Source organism: Echinops telfairi, unplaced genomic scaffold (genome assembly GCF_000313985.2).
Source record: "Echinops telfairi isolate 266 unplaced genomic scaffold, ASM31398v2 ScPeMD7_3;HRSCAF=10, whole genome shotgun sequence".
Classification (NCBI taxonomy): domain Eukaryota; kingdom Metazoa; phylum Chordata; class Mammalia; order Afrosoricida; family Tenrecidae; genus Echinops; species Echinops telfairi.
Genome location: NW_022103899.1, coordinates 5,268,452 through 5,291,517, shown reverse-complemented (window position 1 = coordinate 5,291,517; position 23,066 = coordinate 5,268,452). Strand labels below are relative to the sequence as shown.

The 23,066-nt window shown below is 40.3% G+C and overlaps 1 protein-coding gene across 6 annotated transcripts in view; it reads left to right on the top strand.

The window, feature by feature from the left end:
• ZNF385B (zinc finger protein 385B) overlaps positions 1–22,352 on the top strand; it is a 402,950-nt gene extending 380,598 nt beyond the window's left edge. For 5 of the 6 annotated variants that reach the window (XM_004701466.4, XM_030887232.2, XM_045297027.1 and 2 more), the window contains 4 exons: positions 16,354–16,587; positions 17,388–17,566; positions 19,393–19,494; positions 20,851–22,352. In XM_004701466.4, coding sequence (XP_004701523.3) covers positions 16,354–16,587; positions 17,388–17,566; positions 19,393–19,494; positions 20,851–21,069 — 734 coding nt within the window. In that variant the 3' untranslated portion in view covers positions 21,070–22,352. The remainder of the gene's footprint in view (positions 1–16,353; positions 16,588–17,387; positions 17,567–19,392; positions 19,495–20,850) is intronic. The other variant, XM_045297022.1, reaches the window with a different exon arrangement.
• Positions 22,353–23,066: the final 714 nt, after the last annotated feature.

Here is a 23,066-nt window from a genome sequence, read left to right as displayed (position 1 = left end):
TTTCTCTATTGTACAAATCTAATGGCTGGAAAACTACACAAAATAGGAGAAAGCTGTTCATTTGATTCAAACTCTAGCAAACAAGCCTTCTTTTGTGCTCGTCTGGAGAAGCTGACAGGTTCACTAACATCACTGCAGTTCACTGAGACAGAGCGGAGGCGGACAGCTCTAGCATGGAGACAGTCGGATGCACCACTATTTTATCAGAACATGGGACTGGCAGCTCCTGCTCCAGAGCCAAGGGTCACCAAGGACAATTGACAGAGAGAAGAGGGCGTTTGGAGAAGGTCAATGGCTGACATTTCATTGGACCTCAAAATCACTACAATGTCTAGTCCTCTGCCCAAATCCTGTTGGCGGGGACTTGCAAATGGAAAAAGCTAGGGGCTCATAAATCAGAATTATCGTCTGGCAGAGCCTTACTGGACCATGTTAGTACAATGCAGGGACTATTTTGAACTTACAAAATTAGTCAGCTCACTGTCATGGGCCTTAAATAGCTTTAAACTAATAACCAAGAAGCCAGTTGCCTTCCAGATTTGATTCCAAGTCATGGTGACTTCATTTGAGTCAGAGTAGAACTGTGCTCCAAATATCAGGGTTTGGAACGATGGCTGGGTCTTTGGAAATAGACCACCAGATCTGTCTATAAAGAGATTCTCTGTGGGCCCCAACCACCAGCCTTTCACTGAGCACCATTAACTATCTGCACCACTCAGAGACTCATTAAACAAGCTTTTTTGTTCATATTTTTTAAGGTCAGTAATACAGATTCAAATCCAATAAAGATCACTTTATAGACAATTTTCTCTGCTCTTAGGATTAGTCTAAACTCAGGATATGAATATTACTTTTTTAAATCAAACTCACTGATATCGAGTCTATGGTGACTCATAGAGATCAAGGTAGAACTGCCCCTTTTCTTCATCTTTCTCCCATAGAGCTGCTGGTGGTTTCAAACGGCAAACCTCGTGGTTAGCACTGTGCCACCAGGGTGCCATGAATATTACATATAAACATGATTAATTAAGAATGAGCAAATTTCAATATGTTCATCCTTGCTTGAAGAGATAAATCTGGAATTTAGCTAGAGACATGATAATCGGACCTTGGCTAAAGCATCAGATTGATCCAGTATGTAATATTCTAGTGCTCTGGGAATTTTTAAAACTGCCTTTAATTTCTATGCCTTCCCTTGGCTTCCTATTATGCAATTATAACAAGAAAACAAAACTCATTACCATTCAGTCCGTTGGGATTTATAGCAACCCTATACTAAGGCAGAGTACAGCTGGCCTCCTTTGGTTTCTGAAACTGACTCATCAAATCTTTACTGGGACAGGCAGCTTCATCCTTCTGTGAAGTGGTTGCTGGGTTCAAACTGCTGACCTTGTCCTTAATAACTCAATGCATAACTGTGCTATCGGAGCACCTTAATAATAATTAGGGAAACACGTATTATGTGTTTCTGGAATTGTCACTTAAGTATTGTTTTCCACATCAGCAAAATGGCATAATCCATATAAAGAAGGCTTTAAGCTTCCAAAAGTGGCCCAGTGGTCACCCTCATGAGGGTCATGAGATAAGAAATTTGCCAACAGAAAAACTAATGAAGCAAGTCAGCTAAGGAGTAGGTGTTGTGAGATAAACCAGTTTATACTATATTATACTAGTGTGTTAGGCTGGGTTCTTTAAAGGAACAAAAACAGTGACATATGTGCACATATAGAAAGAAATTTATATCAATAAAGTGGCTTGTAGAGTTGAAGCAGTGAGTGAGTCCAGTCTGGTTCAGGCCCATGGATCAGACAGTAAACTGGAGGCTTCTCCTAACACAGATAGTTATGGGAGCTGATGACCAAGAAGTAGGAAGACCACAGGCTGATGGATGGAGAGTCGAATGAATCCAAGGTCAGCAGTCTGCTGATGGCTCCTGGGATAGGCAGGTAATATGGCAGGCGGTCAACAAGCCAGTAGAATCCTAACCCATCAGAAGTGACAAGCTTTTCCACAGTCTGCTTAAAAAGGAGCCACACCTCCTGTGTTAGGCAGGGTTCTCTATAGAAACAAAACCAGGACACTTATGATTATTTATATGTAAGAGGATAGGATTATACAGTGAAAAGGAACATAACAGCTAATTAGTTCACACTGCAGAACAGAGGGCTCAGTTCAACTCACTTTCCTGGAGGAATTAATATACTGGAAGTCCTTCAACTCAGTGGGCTGCCAAGGTCAAGAAAGCAGACAGCAGAGTCCTTCCTCAGGCAAGGCAGGTAGGGTCTGCTTCTGGCAGCAAACAGCAGGGTGGGTCCCCAGTAGTCAGTTACTCAGGAGGGAGCTTAGCAAAGCAGGCCTGGGTGGGATAGCAAACTCAAACAATGCAAGGCAACAGAATCCACCAGCTTCAAGCTCAAGCAATATACATACCAGCAGCCTGTAAAGCAGGTCTTGAAGGAGCCTCAAGTACTAGCTGCATGATCCACAGGTTGATTTGGTCCACAGGTGGTGTAGCTCACAGGTTGGGGTAGAGAACTAGCTAAAGCAGCAGCACACAGGTCTGATCATTAGAGAGCAAGAGAGTCAGGGGCAAGCCTTGTAGAGGCATTTATCTCTTTGCCCTCCAATCAAACTGCAACCTGATTAATCCACAGGTTCCTATTGGCCAGGTTGGCAAAATAAACCTAAGTATGCCCCCCACCCACCCCCTTACCCACACAGGAGACTCCCTTTCAATGACATTAGGGCTGTGACCTGCTCAAAGGGTCTGGACTCTACCACAAAAGGTAGTTGCTCATGAGGTTGATTGTCTTATGTGGGATCTCATGATGGAGTTGATTATATTAGATCTCATCATGGAGTATCACTGCCAAGCAACTGAGCACCCTGACCCAGCTAAATTGACACAAACCCTAACAATCATATCAGGGATATAACTCTTGGAGTCACTTGAAATTAAATCAAGTTCAAATAAGGCATCTAGTTGGAGTAAGCCAAGCTGGGCGAGTAAAGGACCTCCCGTGCATTGGGTCAACCTTGAGCCATCTAGTGTAGAGGTTATGTGCCTTTGGGAATTTGGGTTAGTTATGAGTGATACCATCAGCAAGACAGATTCCATAATGGTTCCATCAGCGATGGACAGCTGTTACCTAAAAGAGTAGAGAAAATTAAATGCTGTTACCGAAAAGGGCAGGGAAAATTATGTTATACCAGGAAAGAACATAGTGCTAAAACTTATTTCACACTATTGTATAACTACAACAACCATGAATTCTTGTGTAACTCAAATGAATATGGAACATATGATTTATTTTAATACTGACTGCTTATAAGATTGCAAAACTGAATTATTAGGCTAGAAACTTCTGATGACTCTCTTATTAAACTTAAAAAAAAGAAAAGAGAACTTCAATGTCATTGAATCAATTCTGACTTATAGCAACTCTGTAAGAGTGGAACTGCCCTTGTGGGTGTCTGAGGCTGTAAATCTTTGGGGAGCAGACAGCCTCATATTTATCCCTTGGACCAGCAGTTGGGTTCAAACTTCTCAATGAGTAGCTCACTAAGCCACCAGCGATTCTTGAATCACCTTGAATTATCATGCCAGAGAGCCAGACACTTAGTTGCCAATTTAGTTGCTAAGAGAACTGGATATATTTTGATGGTCCTTTGTTTCCATGTGTGCTTTAGGTTTACTGGGAAGGGTAATTTCTTATTTTTCCATCTAGGTGAAAGTCAGTGTAGGATCCCTAGTAAAGGAGATCATAAAACACACAGGCTAATTCATTATGTCAAATATCAAAATCTTGGATCTAGCATGAGAAATCTGTTTGTTGTTATGACTATCCTAGTGCACCTCAATGTGATACGCTGCCTACTTCAACCGTCCGTCATTAAATATTTATTACAAATACATAACCATAGCAACAATTATAGAAGTATTTTATATAATCAACACTTGAAATGCATCATTAATTTTTCTGTTCTATGTATATTTATTTCCCAACTCATGATTCAATTGTTTGCAGTGAGCTTTTCTTTCACTTGTGATGCCAGAAAAGACTGCCCTAAACTGGGCATTCATTATTTCTACAAATACTTTGTCCTCTTAGAATTTTCTGTACACTGGGCACAAAGTTAGTTAAGGCATTATTCCAGGACTGAAGATTTCCTCCATCCCAGTAATAAGTTGAAGTGCAAATAAATAACTATAATTAATATAAATTCACAATATAATGATGTGCACAGAAGTATGAGGACATACATGAGGTTGAGGGGAAGAGGCAGGCTCATCAACTAGAAGTTGCATGATCAATGTTTTGTGGTCCAGAGAAAAAGAGATGAGGACTTGAAACAGTGGCACCTAGTAGGTGCTCAATCAACGTCTGCTGGATGGATGGGTGAATAGGCTGGTAGAAAAGGTGTGTGGATGGTAGTATTAATAAACTTTGGTCATGAATAAAACAATTATAGACACTGAGAGGAGCCATTGCTGACAGTGCTAACATAAATGGTAATATCACAATTAAGATGAAGGTTATTTGGAAAGGCCCCTAAGTGGAGCAGATTATCAGTTCAGAAACAGGCATGTTGAGCTTGAAATGCTCACAAGAGAACGGCCTTGAACTTGTGAGGAAGGTAAAGACTTCACTTGTGGATTTAAGAATTGTGAGTAGTGTGATAGAGGAAATGGTTGCAGTGAATCAGACCAGATAAAGTCCACGAAGATAGAAGAATGCAAACATTTAGAAGCAGACAGAAGAATAATAGCTGGCAATGGAGGTCCAGAATGAGCTGGTGTAGAGACGGAAGGAGTACCAGATGAGGGAAGCGTTGAGACACGAGAGGAGAAAAGCACCTCAGTAAGAAATGTGCGTCCAAAGAGAAGACGGAGGAGAGACATTGGCCTCGCCAGGAGGGGACACCCAGCAGAAGCCGAGAACAGAAAGAGCCCCTGCGCACGAGCAGTTCAAGGTCAGCACGAGAAAAGAGAGGGGAAACTCAAGGAGTGAATTGTGAGTCAGGGAATGCCTTTGGGGATGTAGATGTCTCACTTTTTCTAGACAGAAGGAACAACCCAGTCGAAAGGAAGCCATCGAAGCCGCAGGGAAATAAAGGTTTCAAAGGGTAGAGTCCACCTGGAAGCATGTACTCGAAAATGATTAGAAAATTAGTGCTGAGGAAGAAACTGGGACACCAGAGATGGCCTCACCCTGACCCCCAATGGCCTAAGAAATAGGAAACCAGACATTTTCTAAGAAGAGTTTTGATATATTGGTAGAGTATCTAAGAAGAAGTATAAAGTTTCAATGGCGAAAGAGACCAAATATATTCCTAGTATATAATCACTTTTTCCCCCTATTTGTTTGATTTGTTGACTTCTCTGGGTATATTAATTTCATTGTATATGTTCCTAATTTAAGTGAATCTTATCTACAGAATTTTAAAATAATTTTCTGGGATTACTACATTTCCAAGAAAATTCTTCTTTCAAAATAATATTTAAATCATGTTCCCTAATTATTACTTAATTTTCCAAGATCTTTTTGGCATAACATTTCAGGAAAACATCTACATTTTTACACACATTATCCCTACATTCTGTGTAGGGATTACTCCTGGGGGGGGTCTTTCTATAAGCAACGCTGTGCACAGTTTTTTTTGACATGTTGCTTTTTTTTTAATTGCATAGCATAAGGTAGCAGTTGCCTTGTTCACCCTATAGCTTGTACGCTGCAGCCTTTTAAATGATTTCTTTATTTTTATTTTTGAAAACTCATCAACTATCTTAATGGAATTCTTCTTTAAACTTTAAAATACCTCTCAGTTTGTTGGTTTCTGTCACTTGCACTGTGTCACATGCGTAGATGTGGAGGAGATGAGGAGGCAAGAGCTTATGCAGACTTCTGCCGTGCACCAGTTTACGTGCATACAGGTGTGCAGTTTTCTTGACTTGCTCAGAGCCCCATGGGCTTTTCAGCCTCACTTCTCACAAGACTGAACAACTGGTTAGGGAGTAGGTACTCTGACATCCATTAATTTCTCATTATTCAGAAAGTGGGAAGATAGAGCAGAAGAGAATAACTTCTGAATTCCTTATCAAAGTGAGCTGACTTGGTTAAATGAGTGTTAAGCAGTAAGATGGGCATTGCTTTGGTTTTTGGAATAATAATGAGATGTTGGACAAGGTGCTCATGAATATAGAAAAGAATATGACCGGCCGGCCTTTTCATTTCATGCCTTTGTTGCTTGATTCTTTTTAATTTTAAGTATAAAAAAGGAAAAGTTAATTGGTGAAATTGGCAAGCGGTATCTCTCAATAGCCTGATAAGTTATGATTCTATAGAAATGGTGCCCTTGGTTTCCTTGAATAAATATCTCAAGTTTGGGGGGCCCTTTTATTATTCTGAAAGATTTGTCTTAGAGACATTGGTAAGAATCGGTGAAGACAATTCTGGGTTGTTGGTTTTTTTTTAAGGACTTTTTGACAAATGGTAATTGACTACATAATAAACAGAGGACCTATTATATTTTCCTTGATGGAAAATACACACTATTGAAACTCTACCCCAAAAGTTAGCCTTTAACACATATCCATAAAATTAGACAAATAACGATAGTTGCTAAGAAAAGTTGAAACCATTATGATAGGGCACAGGAGGTGAGCTGGGATTGTCCAGTTGTGCTTTGCTTGTTCTGTAACCTTTCAGCCTCCAGTGAGCTGCCTGCATCGAGAAAGCCAGAGTCCCCGAGGATAGAACAGATCCAATTAGCTTGGCCTCCTGCATTGTATTCAAGTCCCCTGAGTTTACACCCCAGAATTATTACATTGGCTTCGTACCCTCTTCCTGAAGCCCTTGCCTGAACCCCATGATTCTGATGACCCATTGGGAAGATAGTAATATCTTGCACATATTTTTGCACACTTGAGGTAATATTTTGCACACTTGTCATTTGCTTGCAATTAATCAGTTTGAGAATAACTGGGAATAGTCAAGTTTTCATGGCTGAAAGACTAAAAGATTTTGTTAGCATCCTAACAATGAGAACATGCCTATAAATGTAATGTATTTAATTCCTGTTTTTTTGCCTGTCCTCGGCACTGTCAAGGTTTTTGGCCAACACTATACCTTATTAATTCCTCATCAGTCAAGGGTGCTCCTTAGAAGCAAGGGTGGTGAGACTTCGTGTCACATACTCTGAACATATTAACAGGAGAAACCATTCCCTGGGAAAGGACGTCATGTTGGGTCGAGTGGTGGATCAGTGAAAGGGGCACAGAAGATGGATGGCCGCAGTGGCTTTAGCAATGGCTCAACCAGAACAACAGTTGGAATGGTGGCCCGGGACTGGGCAGGTTCTCATTCCATTACACATAGGGTGTCTGTAAGTCACAACGTAGTCAATGCCACCTCATGACAGCATTCATGCTCGTTGGAATGCTTTTCCTCCAAAAACTTGGAGTTTCTCATCAGGTGTCTGTCAGATGTCACCTGCCTGAACCGACTATACCACATCCTGCTTTATTTTCTTTTTAAAACACTGAGCATTAAATATCCATATTCCTATATTGTGATTTACATGTGATTTTATATAAACCTATATGAATTACATGTACACAATTATCTTCTGTACCTCCTATAGGTGACTAACTCCATTAAATCAAGGACTTGGCATTTTTCACCTATACTTTTAATGTCTGGAATAGTGTACAATTAATAACATATGCAATAATTATTTGTTCAGTGGGGGAATGTTTACCCTCAAGAATAGATTACTAGTTATCTGTTGCTAAATTGTGACAAAATGCTCAGACCCATATTATGCTTTCCTAAAGCAGTCCATTTTAGTTAGCTACATTGTATCCACTACTCTCTTGTCCGTTCTCAAAGGTAGAAAATTATACGTTTGGTAGTTTTGCTTTGAAAGCTTAATAAATCAAGACACATGTTATCAAAAACAAAAATGCAAGAAAATTCTTATTTCACTTAGGGGATTAGAGAATTTCTTTTAAGTGTCCATCAATACAACTAGGAAATTAACCAAGAGATAGAGACTCAGAGAAAACAATATCTAAACAAAAATAATAATATTTTTTTGTTCATTTTCAGAAGTTATTTTTGTCATTTGCTTTCCTGGGTTGCATGAAAATTTCAGCATTAAAGACACTACATGAAGGAAACTTACTTATCTGGTTCACTGCTGTTTATGCTTTGAATGACATCACATAACAGATGTGCAAAGATGTTACCGTCTGCCCACCTATATTCAGCAAAGTGAATCCAAATTTCAAAAATGCAAATATGCTTTTGTCCTAGCATTTCCTTTTCAAAGATTATGCCCAGAGGAAATATCTGACAAATTGTCAGATATGGTTAGCACAATACTGTTCATATTGCTATTTTATTAAATATAATAATTCAGTGGAGTCCAAGCATGATTGCCCATATACTCTGTTGAATCTGCCTTCCATGCTCCTCAAAAATATTGGGAGATATCTGAAACTCTGGTTTTATTTCAAATGTTGATTCTTTTGTCTGGTTGAGCACTGCCTCGCTTTTTAGCTCAGGTTTGACCAGGCGGAAGGGCATAGTCTGTTTTTTATTCCTCATCCCACTTTTGCTGAGCCAGGACCCTTTGCTGGTAGGGATCAAAGGGATTTGAGGGGCAGTGTGTCTCTAATGTTGCTGCTGTTGTGCTGTTGTCAGGTGCCATGCAGGCTGCTCCAATCCAGAGACCTGATGCAGAACAAAACACCGCCTGGTCCTAGACCGAGGTCCCCATTGTTCCTCTGATGGAGCCCATGGTTGCAGCCACCATGTTAATCCGCCGGGTCCAGGGCTTCCTCTCGTCCTCTGCACCTCCGCGTGCAGCATGTCTTTCTCCAGGACTGCGCTCTCTTGACATGTCCGAAGTACACGAGACGACGTCTCGCCATACGTCTGGCACTCTGGCCGTGCTTCTTTCAGGACAGATGTGCTTGTCTTTCATAGGCTTTCAGTGCCTGCCAATGTTTCCATGCTGCGCAGAAGGTTTTCACGGGCTGTTTACACAGAATTGGGCAGCGGATTCATTCCTCTTTGTCAGTTCTTCGTCTAGAAGCGCAGCTGAAAACTGTCCACTCTGGGTGACCCTGCTGGCATTTGAATTATCAGTGACATCACTCTCAGCATCACAGCAACACACAACCCACCACAGTGTGACAAAGTGACAGACAAGTGGTAGCCCAATCTCTGTACTTGATAGCAATCAAAATTTCCCTCAGCATGGAGGACATACAGTCGCCCACTCCCTTGGGCATGTTCTCCCTCTCGTCTATTAACCCAAAGAAAGTTCATGGAACATTAACACACCATACTAGGATGGCAGATTCTTCCATTTCTGCCTCTTTCTTTCTTCAATCCCAACTCTGTTGCCTTTCTTTCCCTCTGCCAGAGCACGTAGCACTGCAGTTGCATGGTGAATACAATGCCAGTGTTTCCTTCTTACATATATTTCTCACTTTACTTGGCCCCACCCCAACCAGGCCAGAAACCCAGGGCCCTAGGGAGTCCAATTTTTAGGCTACTGTTTATATAGACTGGGGATGCAGGTGACAATGTATTGATATTAGGACCAGATATACTAATTCATAAATCTGAAGATATGTGTCGGGGAAGGCAGATGGAGTTTTCTTGGAAGTTTTCTATAGTTTATTGCTTTGGGCTATATTGGGCTATATTGTTAATTTGGAGGCAACAGAAAGAGTCCCATTCAATATCGTATGACATTTATAAAGCTAAAAACTCGGAATAATCAAAATATCAAAAAGAATATAAATAGAATCTTATAAACTATACACACCTAGATAAATAAATATTTCATGTTATGAATGATGATCCAATTATTTATTGACATACAAAGATGCTCTTTATTTATTGCTAAGTGAAAAATGTTAGCAATATTTCTGAATGATACTATTTACTACTGTGTGAAACCCTGCCCTTACACTTCATCAAGAGAGCAAATGTCATATGCTCCAATGTAGGCAGTCTCTGAAAAAGACCCCTTTAAAGTGTTCCAAAGCAAATGTCCCGTTGAGGACCCAGGAGCGGCTAACCCATGCCATCGTATTTTCAGTGGTCTCGTGTGCTTGCAAAATCTGGCAGTAAAAAAGCAAGACTGAAGAAGAATCAACCCCTTTAAAGTCTGGTTTGGGTGAAGAATATTGAATATACTATGAACTGCCCATCATATGCATATGAAAGGTGATATTGAATAAGGAAGACCTTAGAAGAATTGATGCATTTGAACTAGGGTGCTGGAGAAGAATATTGAAAATACCACGGACTGCCCAAAGGACAAACAGATCTGTCGTGGAAGAAGTATGGTCAGACGGCTCCTTAGAGGTGAGCCTGGTGAGACTTCATGTCACATACTTTGGACATGCTGCCAGGAGAGACCAGTTCCTGGAAAAGGACAGGATGCAATGCTTGGAGGCATGGAGAAAGACAGGAAGACCTGGACCAGATGGACCGACACAGTGATGCAACAATGGGCTCAGCCATCAGAACAATTGTGAGAATGGAGCAGAACGGAGCAGGGTTCTGTTGTGTTGAATGTGGGGTCCCTGTGAGTTGGAACTGGCACGAGAGCACCGAACAACAACAAGAATGGACTGCCAACACAACAAGCACGTCGCTCTCAGAAGGATAGCCAGAGTACTCCTTAGAAGTTAGCATGGCTAGACTTCATCTCATAGGCTTAGACATATTATCAGGAGGGACCAATCCCTGGCGAAGGACATCATGCTTGGTAAAGTAGAGAGCCAGTGAAAAGAGAGGAAGGGCCGGCCCTACCCCCGCCCCCCCAATGAGATGGATTGATACAATGGCTTCAACAATGGCGCAAACTTGGCAAGATGACACAGGGATAGGCCGTGTTTCCTTCTGTTTGTACGTAGGATCACGGAGTTGGAACTAACTCAAAGGCACCTCACAGCAGCAAAAATTACCCTGGAGTAATATATGCCAAAGCATTATCATTGTAGGTCATTGGCCAACAAATGACTGCCTGAGGGCCAAGTCTAGGCTGCAGGGTGTTTTTCACATAAAGTTTAATCAGAAGCCAGCCATGCCTATGAGTGCTTTCTGCTACAATGGCATAGTTCAGAAGGTGCAAAAGTGGAGCCTTGAAAGCATAAAGTAAGTGCTGTATGATGCTTTACAAAAACAAGTTTGCTGACTTCTGTTCTGTATAGAAAATAAAATCATGGGTGATTTTAATTTTTTTTTATTTTGTTTAACTTTATTTTAAAATTTTCTACACTGAGCACATATTTATTGTAGAAAATAGTTTTATTAAACTATTGAAGTATTAGAAAATGCTTAATATATGAATAAAATTAAATCCAAGAGAAAAATTTTTAAATGGAATAATAAAGATTTGATCATACTGTCCAAGTTCTAACTCAGTAAGAGTCTTATAATATCATTTGAATTTCTTTAGATTGTTTTTAAAAGCAAGACCTACATGTGACAAAACTGTTCATTTTACCACAAGGATTAGTTTCTTTAAACTGTTTTTAGAACTTATTTAGAAAGAGTGAATTAATGTGAAACTTCCCAAGGAGGCAACTTTGAAGGACTAAATTCACTTGGAAGCATAAATTATGGATATTTGTTACAAAGAGCAATTTTGATATAACTAAGCAAATTTTGCTTCAAAATCCTGTAGGGTGAACCTTTAAAAAGGTGTTTGGCTAATTGGGAAATAATTAAGACAGTCAGAAGATCTGTTCATTAACATTAGGTGAGGGAATACTTAAAATGGAATTTGTATTAGCCAGATGTTCCAGATGACATGCATCTTTATTGCGAGAAACAGAAGTAAACAGTACATTAATTAAACTTGCAAATACTACAAAATAAGGAGGCTTTGTAAATGCCAGTAAGGAAAGATAAATTTTAGATGAAAATATCAAGCAATTAAGAGTAAATATAATATGATTAGGTTTTGAAGTTTATTAATTTTACACATTCAGAAAGAATGTCACAATTTAAATACCTATGAATTTATCATTGACTTGCCTGGGTTTTTTTGGTAGTCGGTATCATATTCCACCAGCATGAGATGAGACTTTTTACATTGCTCCACTGTTACAATGTGCCCTAATTGTCTCAATGATGAAAACTCTGGCCTACCTAGGAGAAAATGTTTCAAATATAATTTATCTAAATGCATTAACGTGTAAATATTAAGCACAACTCACTCAATATTTCTAGAAATATTTTTAATATTTCTAAAGGGGCAACCTCTATCCTCAATATATATTTTTTGATAGCTTCGAAATATCCACTGCCTTCTGACGTAATCCACTTCTAATATATCTCCTATTCTCATAGCCTGTGTTCAACTACCAGGCATTTACTAAGCAACCCCATGAACTCTAAACCCTACAAATCCCTTCACGTTTCTGCTTCTAACCATTTCCTTCTGCTCATTTTCACCTTTATCCTATTTGCATCTAAATCTGGCCTTCAAAACACAACCAAAATGCCACTTCCCTTATGGAAAATGTCTCTTTCCCAAGCAGAAGTAATCATTTCTTGTTCCACGGTGTTGTGCCTCTTACAGTTTCTATCATAAATGACAGGTCTTTGAATGATCACTTTTTTCCTTCTACTAAACAGTTATTTTCTTAGGGTCTATACCTAACTTTGCTATTCTTTAGCATATTAGCTGCAATTAGCAGATTGTTAATATACATTTGACAATGAACAAATGACCTCTTTTAAAAATGAGATATGAGAAGGAAATCTGTTTAATCTTCCTTAAAGAAGTCAGCAAATGGAGATAAATGTAAATTCTTTCTTGTCACTGGTACCTGAACCAGATGACTGTTGAGTAAAATAAATATTTTCATTTTAGGGAAATATTATTTTTAACTAAACTTCAACTGAAAACAGTAACAGCTGCTTCCCATCTGAGGCTGACTGTTCCTGTTCTAATGTTATTGACTTATTACGCTTCCCCTTTAAGTGCACCGTACACTGATCAGTTAGAGAACACATCACGGCGTGCTCATGGATGCTGCCTGTTGTTTGGTGACACTATTTAATTTTCATGAGTCTCTGTTTCTTCATCTCGCAGATAAGGCAAAATCATCCGCTTCAACTATTTCACAGGGTTGTTGTGAGTTAGTACGATAAAGTAACTGATAGCAACCTTATAAATCATAAAGTTCTATATAAATATCAACATTTGTGAGGGAACTCTACATCAAGGGCATTAACAGGTATAAGAACATGAGAAGAGAAAGGGAGTGAGGAAATGACTGAAATCAGATTCTTTTAGGTCAAATTTATGTGAAATATAAAAGTCTTTAGTAAGCGAAGAGGGTGTGCATTAATTTTCTTTCACAAGTCACTGTTTAATTCCAGAGGGGCACATTTTGAGATTACTGGATTATTTCTCTATGGGTTCCATAAAATTTCAAATTTGAGAGGCCCTTATAGATGAGAGAGTTCCAGACATAAAATAATTTCCTATCTAATTAACCTACCACTTCCAATTAAGAGGAATGATTTTTTTTTCTTGTTCTGTTGGAATCAGCTTAATAGAAGCCCTAAAAATTTTCCATCACCACATCTCCTGAGGTCTTAATGCACTGTGGACAGGAAATGTAGAATGTGAAGCATAAATTTAACAAGGGTTTTCAGCATTTGTTTATTCCAGACCTGGAATCCTTCTATGGCACTTCTGCTATACCACCCCTAAATGGATCCAACTCAGGGAAAGAGATCGATTGCTTTATCCTTAAATCAATTTGACTTTCTTTGGAACTGAGCAGGAATATTGTCTTCTAACATTTGGGGCAAGTCCTGATTGAAAGCCTTGGTTTGCTCCATGTACTGATTCTTATAACGTGCACACCGACACACACCGCCATGCCATGATCCCGTTACTCTTTCCCTCTTGGTCATCCAGGCCAATCATGTTCATTCCCAAATTAGCTAGGGCAGTGGTCCACAGTATTTTCATTTCTTTTGTATGTTTGAAATGAACTTGTCAGTCATTGAAGACTTCAAGTCCACTTCTGTTTTACTTTTCCTTCTTTTCTAACCACTCAGACCAATATTTAGATTTAAAGGGTCAGGAATCTGGAGGCCTTTTTGTTTTTTTCATGAAGCAATTATTATTATTTCATGTTCAACCTTCCTTTTTTGTCATTCCCACGCCCTCCCACCCAGTCCATGGTCTCCTCACAGGCATTGGTCTTACCTATTGGTGGATTAACATTCTTCTTTGTATGTCCGTATAACAATGGTGAGACTAAATATTTACCTTTGTAAAACTTACTCAGGTTGCTAAGTAAAATGTTCTCTAGTTTTGTCCATATCTTGCAGTGTTTAAGGACATTGTTGGTTGCTTTTTACTGGGGCATCAAACCCCATAGCAGGAAGGTAGCAGAGCTTGTTTTCCATTCCTCGATAATTAGGGTTTTTGTTTGTTTCCGTGTTTTTGCTATTGTGGACATTGCTGCAATAAACATAGGTGTACATAGGTCTTTACGTGTTTTAGTCTTAATTTCATCTGGGTATCTTCCCAGTTATCGGGATTGTTGAATCAGACCGGAATTGGATTTGCATTTGTTTAAGCAAGTATTCATAGTGCTTGTACACTTCCACAGTCCCACCAGCAATGTGAACACATTCCTGTCTCTCCACATCCTCTCCAGCATTTATTTTGTTTTATTTAATTTTTGCCAAAAGTGTCAGTTCACACTGTCTTGTCCCTTGTCCCATTTTTTATTAGATTATTTGTATTTTTCTTGTTAAGTTGTTGTAGTTTTCTTTCTTTTTTTTATTTTAACATTTTATTAGGGGCTCATACAACTGTCATCCCAATCCATACACACATCAATTGTGTAAAGAGCATTTGTACATCGTTTCTCAAAACATTTTCTCTCCACTCAAACCCCCGACATTAGGTCCTCATTTTTCCCCTCCCTCCCCGCTCCCCCCTCCCTCATGAGCCCTTGATAGTTTATAAATGGGTATTTTGTCATATCTTGCCCTGTCCGACGTCTCCCTTCACCCACTTTTCGGTTGTCTGTCCCCCAGGGAGGAGGTCACACACAGTTCCATGTAATCGGTTCCCTCTTTCCTACCCATTCTCCCTTTACCCTCCCTGTTTCGCCACTCACACCACTGGTCCTATAGGGCTCATCCGCCCTGGATTCCCTGTATTTTCAGTTCCTATCTGTACCAGTGTACCTCATGTTGTTGTAGTTTTCTATAGATTTTGGTATATTATTACTGAATTTTTTTCTGATATATTATTACTGAATATTTTTTTCAAATCTGTGGGTGACTCATTTGATGAAGTCTTTTTGTTACCCATAAATGTCATATTTGCATTTACATTTATCTATCATTTTAAATTTCTGTCTCTAAACTTTTAAATGGGAATTAATCTGCGTATCTGTAGACATTATCTCAGAGTGTCAGCTCTGTTAGGATCAAATGTGTGATGAATTCTGCTGCTGCTGCGACTGAAGAAACTATACTTTTCCAAAGGTGCCACTGAGCAGAGCTTGTCCTGAATAGCAAGTAAACTCCAATGAGGGAGATTGTGGTAAAGTCACTTTGGCCCCTCTGATAGCCTATTTACAGGCCTGCAGGATTAAACACACTTAATAGCTACATGATCAAAATGCCTATGTTTGCAAATGGTTTTGTTAATCCATGCTGTGCTTATGGTTGATGTTATTATTTTAGAGATTCATTTAGACTGGCAGTTATGAATAAGCTAATGAATGGAATCTTTGCCTCTTATACTTTGGATAAATTGCTTTGACATTTGAAGAGCAGCAAAAGTTATAATTGTTCTTAGCTGAAATTACCCATGTTTGGATCTCCCCCTGTATCCCACACCCCAAAGTTGAACATTTTTAACTTGGTGTAAAATTTTAATTTTATATAGATGTCATAATTAAATACAAGTGATCAAATGAAACTAGCATTGCCTAATAGCTTCTTCCACGTTACCACCTGTCGGATGAGTGTTGACGAGTGACTGATTTTCTTATGTGCCGCCGCCTTCCCTGCAGCAGCATCTTCAGCTCGCGGACACCAGAAAGGGAGTCCACGGCTCCAAATGGCAGAACGAATTCAACATGATCTTTGGGGGGAATGAAATGGAAACAGATGTCTCTGGGTTCCAGTTAAATTAAGCTCTTGGAGCTAAAATTCTGTGCTACAGTGAAGGCTGTGTATACGAATCAGATTTCCCTTTTGAGCACCTTTACAGTTATTCTTCCATGTTGGTCTCATAGATGAGGCTTTAATCGTCTCTCTCTGTCTCTCCTAGAAGATAAGGGGAAGTTAAAAGGCAGTTGTGGCCAGCCAGAAGGTGGTCCGTTTCTCCTCAAATCTGGCACCACACCCCTGCCACCTGGAGCGGCCACTTCTCCCTCCAAGAGCACAAATGGTGCTCCTGGTTCTGTTCCTGAATCCGAAGAAGAAAAAGCCAAAAAATTACTCTATTGTTCACTCTGCAAAGTGGCCGTGAACTCTCTGTCACAGCTGGAGGCGCACAACACAGGTCAGCGGCTTCCTCTTGAATGTAAATGAGGCTTAGAGCAAACCTCATTTTTCTCATCAGAAATGCCGTATCTTCTGTGGTTCGAACATTAAGTCTGCTCGATGTCCTCTCCACTGGTGGTAGTTATTAAGAAAAGGATGATCATAATGACCTTGGAAATAGCAGCCAAAGCAGCGTGGAGGTGAACTTGTTCTGGTCCTCATTTCCTCATGAACATCTAATATGGTGCAAAACTCATTTTGATAAATATACAAGAATTTATGTACATTGTTCAATGCAGCACATTTCTAAGAGAAAAAGAAAAATGAGAAGAACCCTAAATGTCCATTAGTGGGGAAATGTTGAGGAAATTATAGCAGACTCAGTATAATAGAATATATTATTCAGCCATTAAAATGTAATGGTGAGAAAATACATACATGATTTCATATGTGAAATTTTAGGTTGATCATAATTTTGAGAATATAATTATATTTCTAATAGATAAACATAGAAAGCATGCAAAGAAATACACTAAAATGGTAACAGTGGTTATCTCTGACTGGTGGAAATATGGAAACCTTTATTTTCTCATGATTCTCCATATTTTCGATATTCATTTTACTATGTTTTCATGTTTCCCCATTATTATAACAAAAATGATTATATTTACAGACAGCATTAAAATGGTATTTTTCCAAAAGTGCTGAGAAATATCGCTTGCAGATAAACTTTTCCAGGATGACGGAGGGGGGGGGGTCAGAGATGGGCATTATTTACTTCTTAAATAGCTATTTACTATATGTATCTTTCTGTCTTAGGTTCTAAACACAAGACCATGGTTGAAGCTCGAAATGGGGCTGGCCCAATTAAGTCCTATCCTAGACCAGGATCAAGATTAAAGCTGCAGAATGGCAGTAAGGGGTCAGGACTACAGAACAAGACATTTCATTGCGAAATCTGTGATGTTCATGTTAATTCAGAAATTCAACTCAAACAGGTAATCTACCTTAAGTCAGTCTGCGCTGCTGCTTGAGGTTGCTGCTTGGTGATGCATGTCCTTTGAGGAGTCCCACGGCAGCTCCAAAAGTCAAGCAAACTCACGGCCCTGGAGTCTGTGCTGACTCATAGCAACCCTCCTGTGGGGTTCCGAGACTGTACCTGTTTATGGGACGAGAAAGCCCAGTCTTTCTCCCATGGAGCTACACATGGTTTCAAACTGCAGCCCATGCAGACTGCACGCAACACCAACTCAATGACAAACCAACAAGTTGGCAGTTTGAACCCACTCAGGTGCCTCAGCAAACAGGCCTGGTGTATGCTTCTGAAAGGTCACAACCTTAGTAACTCTATGCACAAGTTCTACTTACTCAGAGGGTCACCATGAGTCAGAATCCACGCAACACCAAGCGACAGCAACAATGTGGGATATGTGCAATCTACAACCAACAGAAGCTATGTGGAAGAAAAAAAAATTCACTGTTTAGATAGTTTAAGTTCAAATGTGTAAATAGTTTAAGTCGGAAATGTAAGTACATCCCAGCTCCCGGGCTAGATGTGAGAGTAGGATAACCCCCAAAGTCACCTCAAGTTCACGTCGCAAACAAGTAAGTTTTCCAAGGATGCATAATCTAGTTAGAGAGATTTACCCCCAGTATCTCACTGCCATCAAGGAAATTCCAAGTCCCAGGGGTCCTAGATAGGGGTATGCGATGGCTCAGCTGAGGAGCACAGCCAGCGCCCTTGTTCTCCTTGGAAGTGGCAGGTGTGTTTGAATGGTGACCTTGCAGTTCACAGCTGGAAGTCTAACCCACAGATCTCCAGGGTTCCTCCCTTTCTGAAGGGCAGGTCCTCATTCATGTTTCAAGGCATGGTGTTCATAAGGACTCTGCAAACTGGTAACGCTTTGGGGGAACAGTTTGGCAATCCCTCCCAAGTATCTAAAGATGCATATCCTTTGGAATAACTGTTCGGCATCTAGGAATTGATCTCACGGCAATCTCGTGGTGCTGTGGAGTCCATTCTGGCTCAAGTAGCACAGGCAAAAACCTTGAGGTGATACAAATAAACCCAGCCCACACGTCCTGCCATCAAGTCCGTTCTGACCCATAGCGACCCTACAGTGGGGTGCAAGACTATCACTCTTCTTCGGATTAGAAAATCTCATATCTCTCTCTCTCTCAGAGCAGGCTGATGGTTTCAAACTGCCAACAGACAAAAGGGCAAATGTCTTACAAGTTTTCATTTAGCGATTGTGGCTATTTATTCCAAACCATCTTGGAACCATAGAATCAGAGCCACCTCTATCTAAGAAATGTCTTTTTATTAAAAAAAATCATTTTATTAGGGGCCCGTACAACTCTTATCACAATCCATCCATCCATCCATCCATTGTGTCAAGCACTTTTGTACATTTGTTTCCCTCATCATTCTCTAAATATTTGCTTTCTACTTGAGACCTTGTTATCAGCTCCTCATTTTCCCCCTCCCTCCCCGCTCCCCCCTCCTCCATGAACCCTTGATAATTTCTAAATTATTATTATTTTGCCATATCTTACACCATCCAATGTCGCCCTTCACCTACTTCTCTGCTGTCCTTCCCCGAGGGAGGAGGTTATATGTAGATCCCTGTAATCGGTTCCCCCTTTCTCCCTCACCTTCCCTCCACCCTCCCCGTATCGCCACTCAGCACTGGTCCTGAGGGGTTCATCTGTCCTGGATTCCCTGTGTTTCCAGTTCCGAAGTGCCCGGCCATCTAAGACATTTATTTTATATGGAACAAAGCTCACATTTAGATTCAACTAAGGCATTGAACTTTTTCTTCAGCACATTTCTAGTCGGAGACATAAGGATCGAGTTGCAGGAAAACCATTGAAGCCAAAATACAGCCCTTACAACAAACTTCAACGGAGCCCCAGTATTTTAGCGGTAAGTTCACCTCCATTGTCCACCTGTTGGGTGAACCTCGCTGAGTGGCAGGGACTGTGGGCAAGAAGGACCGAGAGACCCACTGGTGACGAACAGCTTTCGATTGACTCGCTCTCACAGACCCCCAGAACTTGTCCAGCGCATTGCTTAATGGGGCTCTTAGCAGAAAGCCCCGTCATCTGAGGAAGTGACACACTTTAAGCCTTAGTACCTTGCTGTTTGGCAGAACTTTGGGGAAAGACCAACCTCTTAAACATGTACAGAAGAATAAAGGCTCAGAGACAAGAATAAGTGGTGCCTGAAGAATCCTCTAGGGTGCTGAGCCTTGCTGGCTCTTTCTTTTGTCTGGGAGAGTAGTGAGTGCTTGTATTTGCTCTTTCTGGGGCTAGAGGCAAGCTGGTAGTCAGCCTGTCTCACCTTCTCTCATACGCCCTGCTTTCCATTTCTTTGCAAAAATGCTTAGGATCTCCAGCGATAGGTGTCGTAAAAATATCTAGATGGAAGTCTTTCACCATCTCCCTGGGACTCAGCCCAGTGTGGCATTCAGGCCCAGGATGGAGCTGGGATTGGCCGATTGGAGCCAGTGCTGAGATTGCTCCACCAGATGCTGCCAGCAGGTGTTACCCGCATTAAGCAAATCCAGCTTGCCCAACTCCTCCTGATTGCAAAAGCAGAAATTAGGGATTGATTTTTTCCCCCCTTCATAAGAAGATTTCATACTAGGATTCCTTTAAATAAAGAACATCCAATTTACAATCCTCCCCAAAGGCAGAAATCTGATTTAGCCACAACTCTTCAAGAGCTTCTTGTGAAGTGATAAGAGAGATGCCATCTGACTCAGGCTTTTCTGATGGCTCCTTGGCTTCCAGCTGGTGTCCTAACCCCCAGTGGCCTAACCTCGGGGCAGCATCTCTAAGTGAAGTGAAGGGTCACACATACTTGCCCCAGGGACATGTTTGTCCCAAAGTGCTTTGTACTTTGAGAGAAGTCAGCATGTCGGTTGAGCTCCAGTTTACCCAGGAAACCTTCTGATATAAGGTATATTTGTTTGTTTGTTTTCATTACTGAGCAACAACAGAAAATAAACATTAGTACCTATTCAGAGAGGCCTCCCGATGCTCTAGTGCTCAGGGGCAACGACCACCAGGAAATAACTCACTAGAAACAACTCAAAGCAACATTGTGCCAGGAGCCATTGAGACCAGCTTTTTGAAAATCATCATCTCGTGATCTGAGTGCAAAGTTTTTTTTAAAATATGAGACTTCTTAATAGTTGTATTTTACTACTGACAATATCTCTGTGGTGGTGTTTGAAATAATATTCCCATCCCCTTTCTGGTTCTCTGCCTCCATTAGGCAAAACTTGCATTCCAGAAAGACATGATGAAGCCTTTGGCACCGGCTTTCCTGTCCTCGCCCCTGGCAGCAGCCGCAGCTGTGTCTTCAGCACTGACACTCCCCCCGCGGCCAGCTGCCTCGCTCTTCCAGGCTCCAGCCATACCTCCGGCTCTCCTGAGGCCCAGCCACGGACCCATCAGGGCCACTCCTGCCTCCATCCTCTTTGCCCCATACTAATATCTACAAGCCCCAAGATGGTGAAGGCCAGAAGGAAAGCTGAGAAGGAAAACCAAAATGATTCCATAATTTAAGCACTTTGTGTTACAGTGCCCCCATCCACCCCTAAAATGTAGCACCTCACCCGTAACCCCAGCTCCAAAGAAAAGCAGATCACTGGATTCAAGAGGGTTCGTTTTATAGACAGCTTCTGAAATTGAGGGATCGGAGCAGTACAGACAGTACAGACCCTCCCACCCCTGTCGGCCAGCCAACATGTGTCTGCCCCAATCCATTTGATGTCTGGGAAAGGTGGTGTCTTCAGATTCTCTGTACCAGAAAAGGGTGAAAAAAATAGATTTTTAAAAAGGCTCAGATGTTGTTCCCATGGATCTGATCTGGCTTAGAAATAACATGGAATATTTTGCTGACAGACTTGAAATTTAGGATCTGTAAATAACTCTGGAATCCAACGGGGCATATTTTAATGTGGGACAACAACAAAAGTAGATTAACACAGTGCTCACTTGTGGAATCCATCTCACCAGTGGATCACAACGTCTTCTCTCCGGTGTGCTCTTGTTGACAGGGACAGTGTACTGTTTTAGACCCACGTACTATTATGTCCTGTGTAGTACTAGATCTGTATCTCTTGTCTGAACTCAACAGTTTTCTGTTGCTGTGTAAATGTTAGGAAGCAAAATAGCTTTGAATTTTCTCTTCAAGAGAACAAAAGATAATGTATTTTCTTTATTTCATACTTTATTTAGAGATATTTAAAAGAAATAGAAAGCCATATAACATAGCTATAATTACTACCTGTTTGCTATTATTTGTTTAACTTATTTTATAGCTTCCTCACTGGTTTGAGTTGCTAAGCAAATGTATACAAACAGAAAAAGAGCTTCCTAAATGGCACATTTTAGCACCTCTAGTGCATTCTGCAAGAAGGCAATGAATCCATGTACCTCTACATAATTACCTTCTTCATTTTTGACTTGTTCTCATTTGTAATGATGCTACATAATTTTGTGGCTCCCTAATGCAATAATGTACAGAAGATTAAAAACATTATACTGGAACAACTTGTCTTTCTGTTCACGAAGTCTGTTGGCGGTCCTCTCCCCATGCCCCGTCTAAGCTGATATCAGCAAGGCTGGAATGTTGGTGAGATCAGGGGCAAGAGGTATCAAAACATCAGAAAATAGAGTGAACTCTTTTAGAGCATCTATATCTGCGATCTGTAAATGGTAAAATGTCTGTGTATTTTTTTAAATGTATCTTTTCAATAAAAGTACAAAATAGAAAAATCTGTTTGTATTTACAGTTATTTTTTCCTAAGACACTTCCAATTTGAAATCATCTGATGAAAGGTTTTCAGTAGGTGCAAAGATTGCTTCTTCCATATTAACATTTTCAGCTCTTGTTTGCAGCATGTTCATTTGTCATGTTTATTCATTACTGTTCATAACATCTGCATGAGGCAAAATTTGACGACTATTTTCCCTCTGAATCTTTAAGAAGATTGGGTTAAAGTTGTGAGTTGCACTCAAAATCAAAGCAGCAGTCTGCTAAAAGAAAATATGTGACTCAGACTTTCTTTTACTTGCTATAAGTCCCTAGCTCATAATTTTTTAAAAAATTAACAGTTTTATTGACATATAATTCACATATCATACAACTCAATAGTTTAAACATATTAAAGAGTTGTGCTCTGGTACTCGTTATTATTAACTCCCCATTTCCCCCAACCTCCCCTGCATTACCCTAAGAAAATATTAATCCAGTTACAGTCTCCATTGATTAACCTGTCCCAGATTTCATACAAAGAAAAACACACCCATACAAACCCCAACATCAATAATAAAGCAGAGATAAACCTCAACTGAGAAGAAAGCAGAAAATAACAAAAACAAGAAAAAACGTAAAGTGGGTCAAAAGAGAATGAATAAGGGGTTAAATTTTTACCTTAACTGCATTTGCATGAATCCCACTTTCCAATACACTCTGTTTCAATG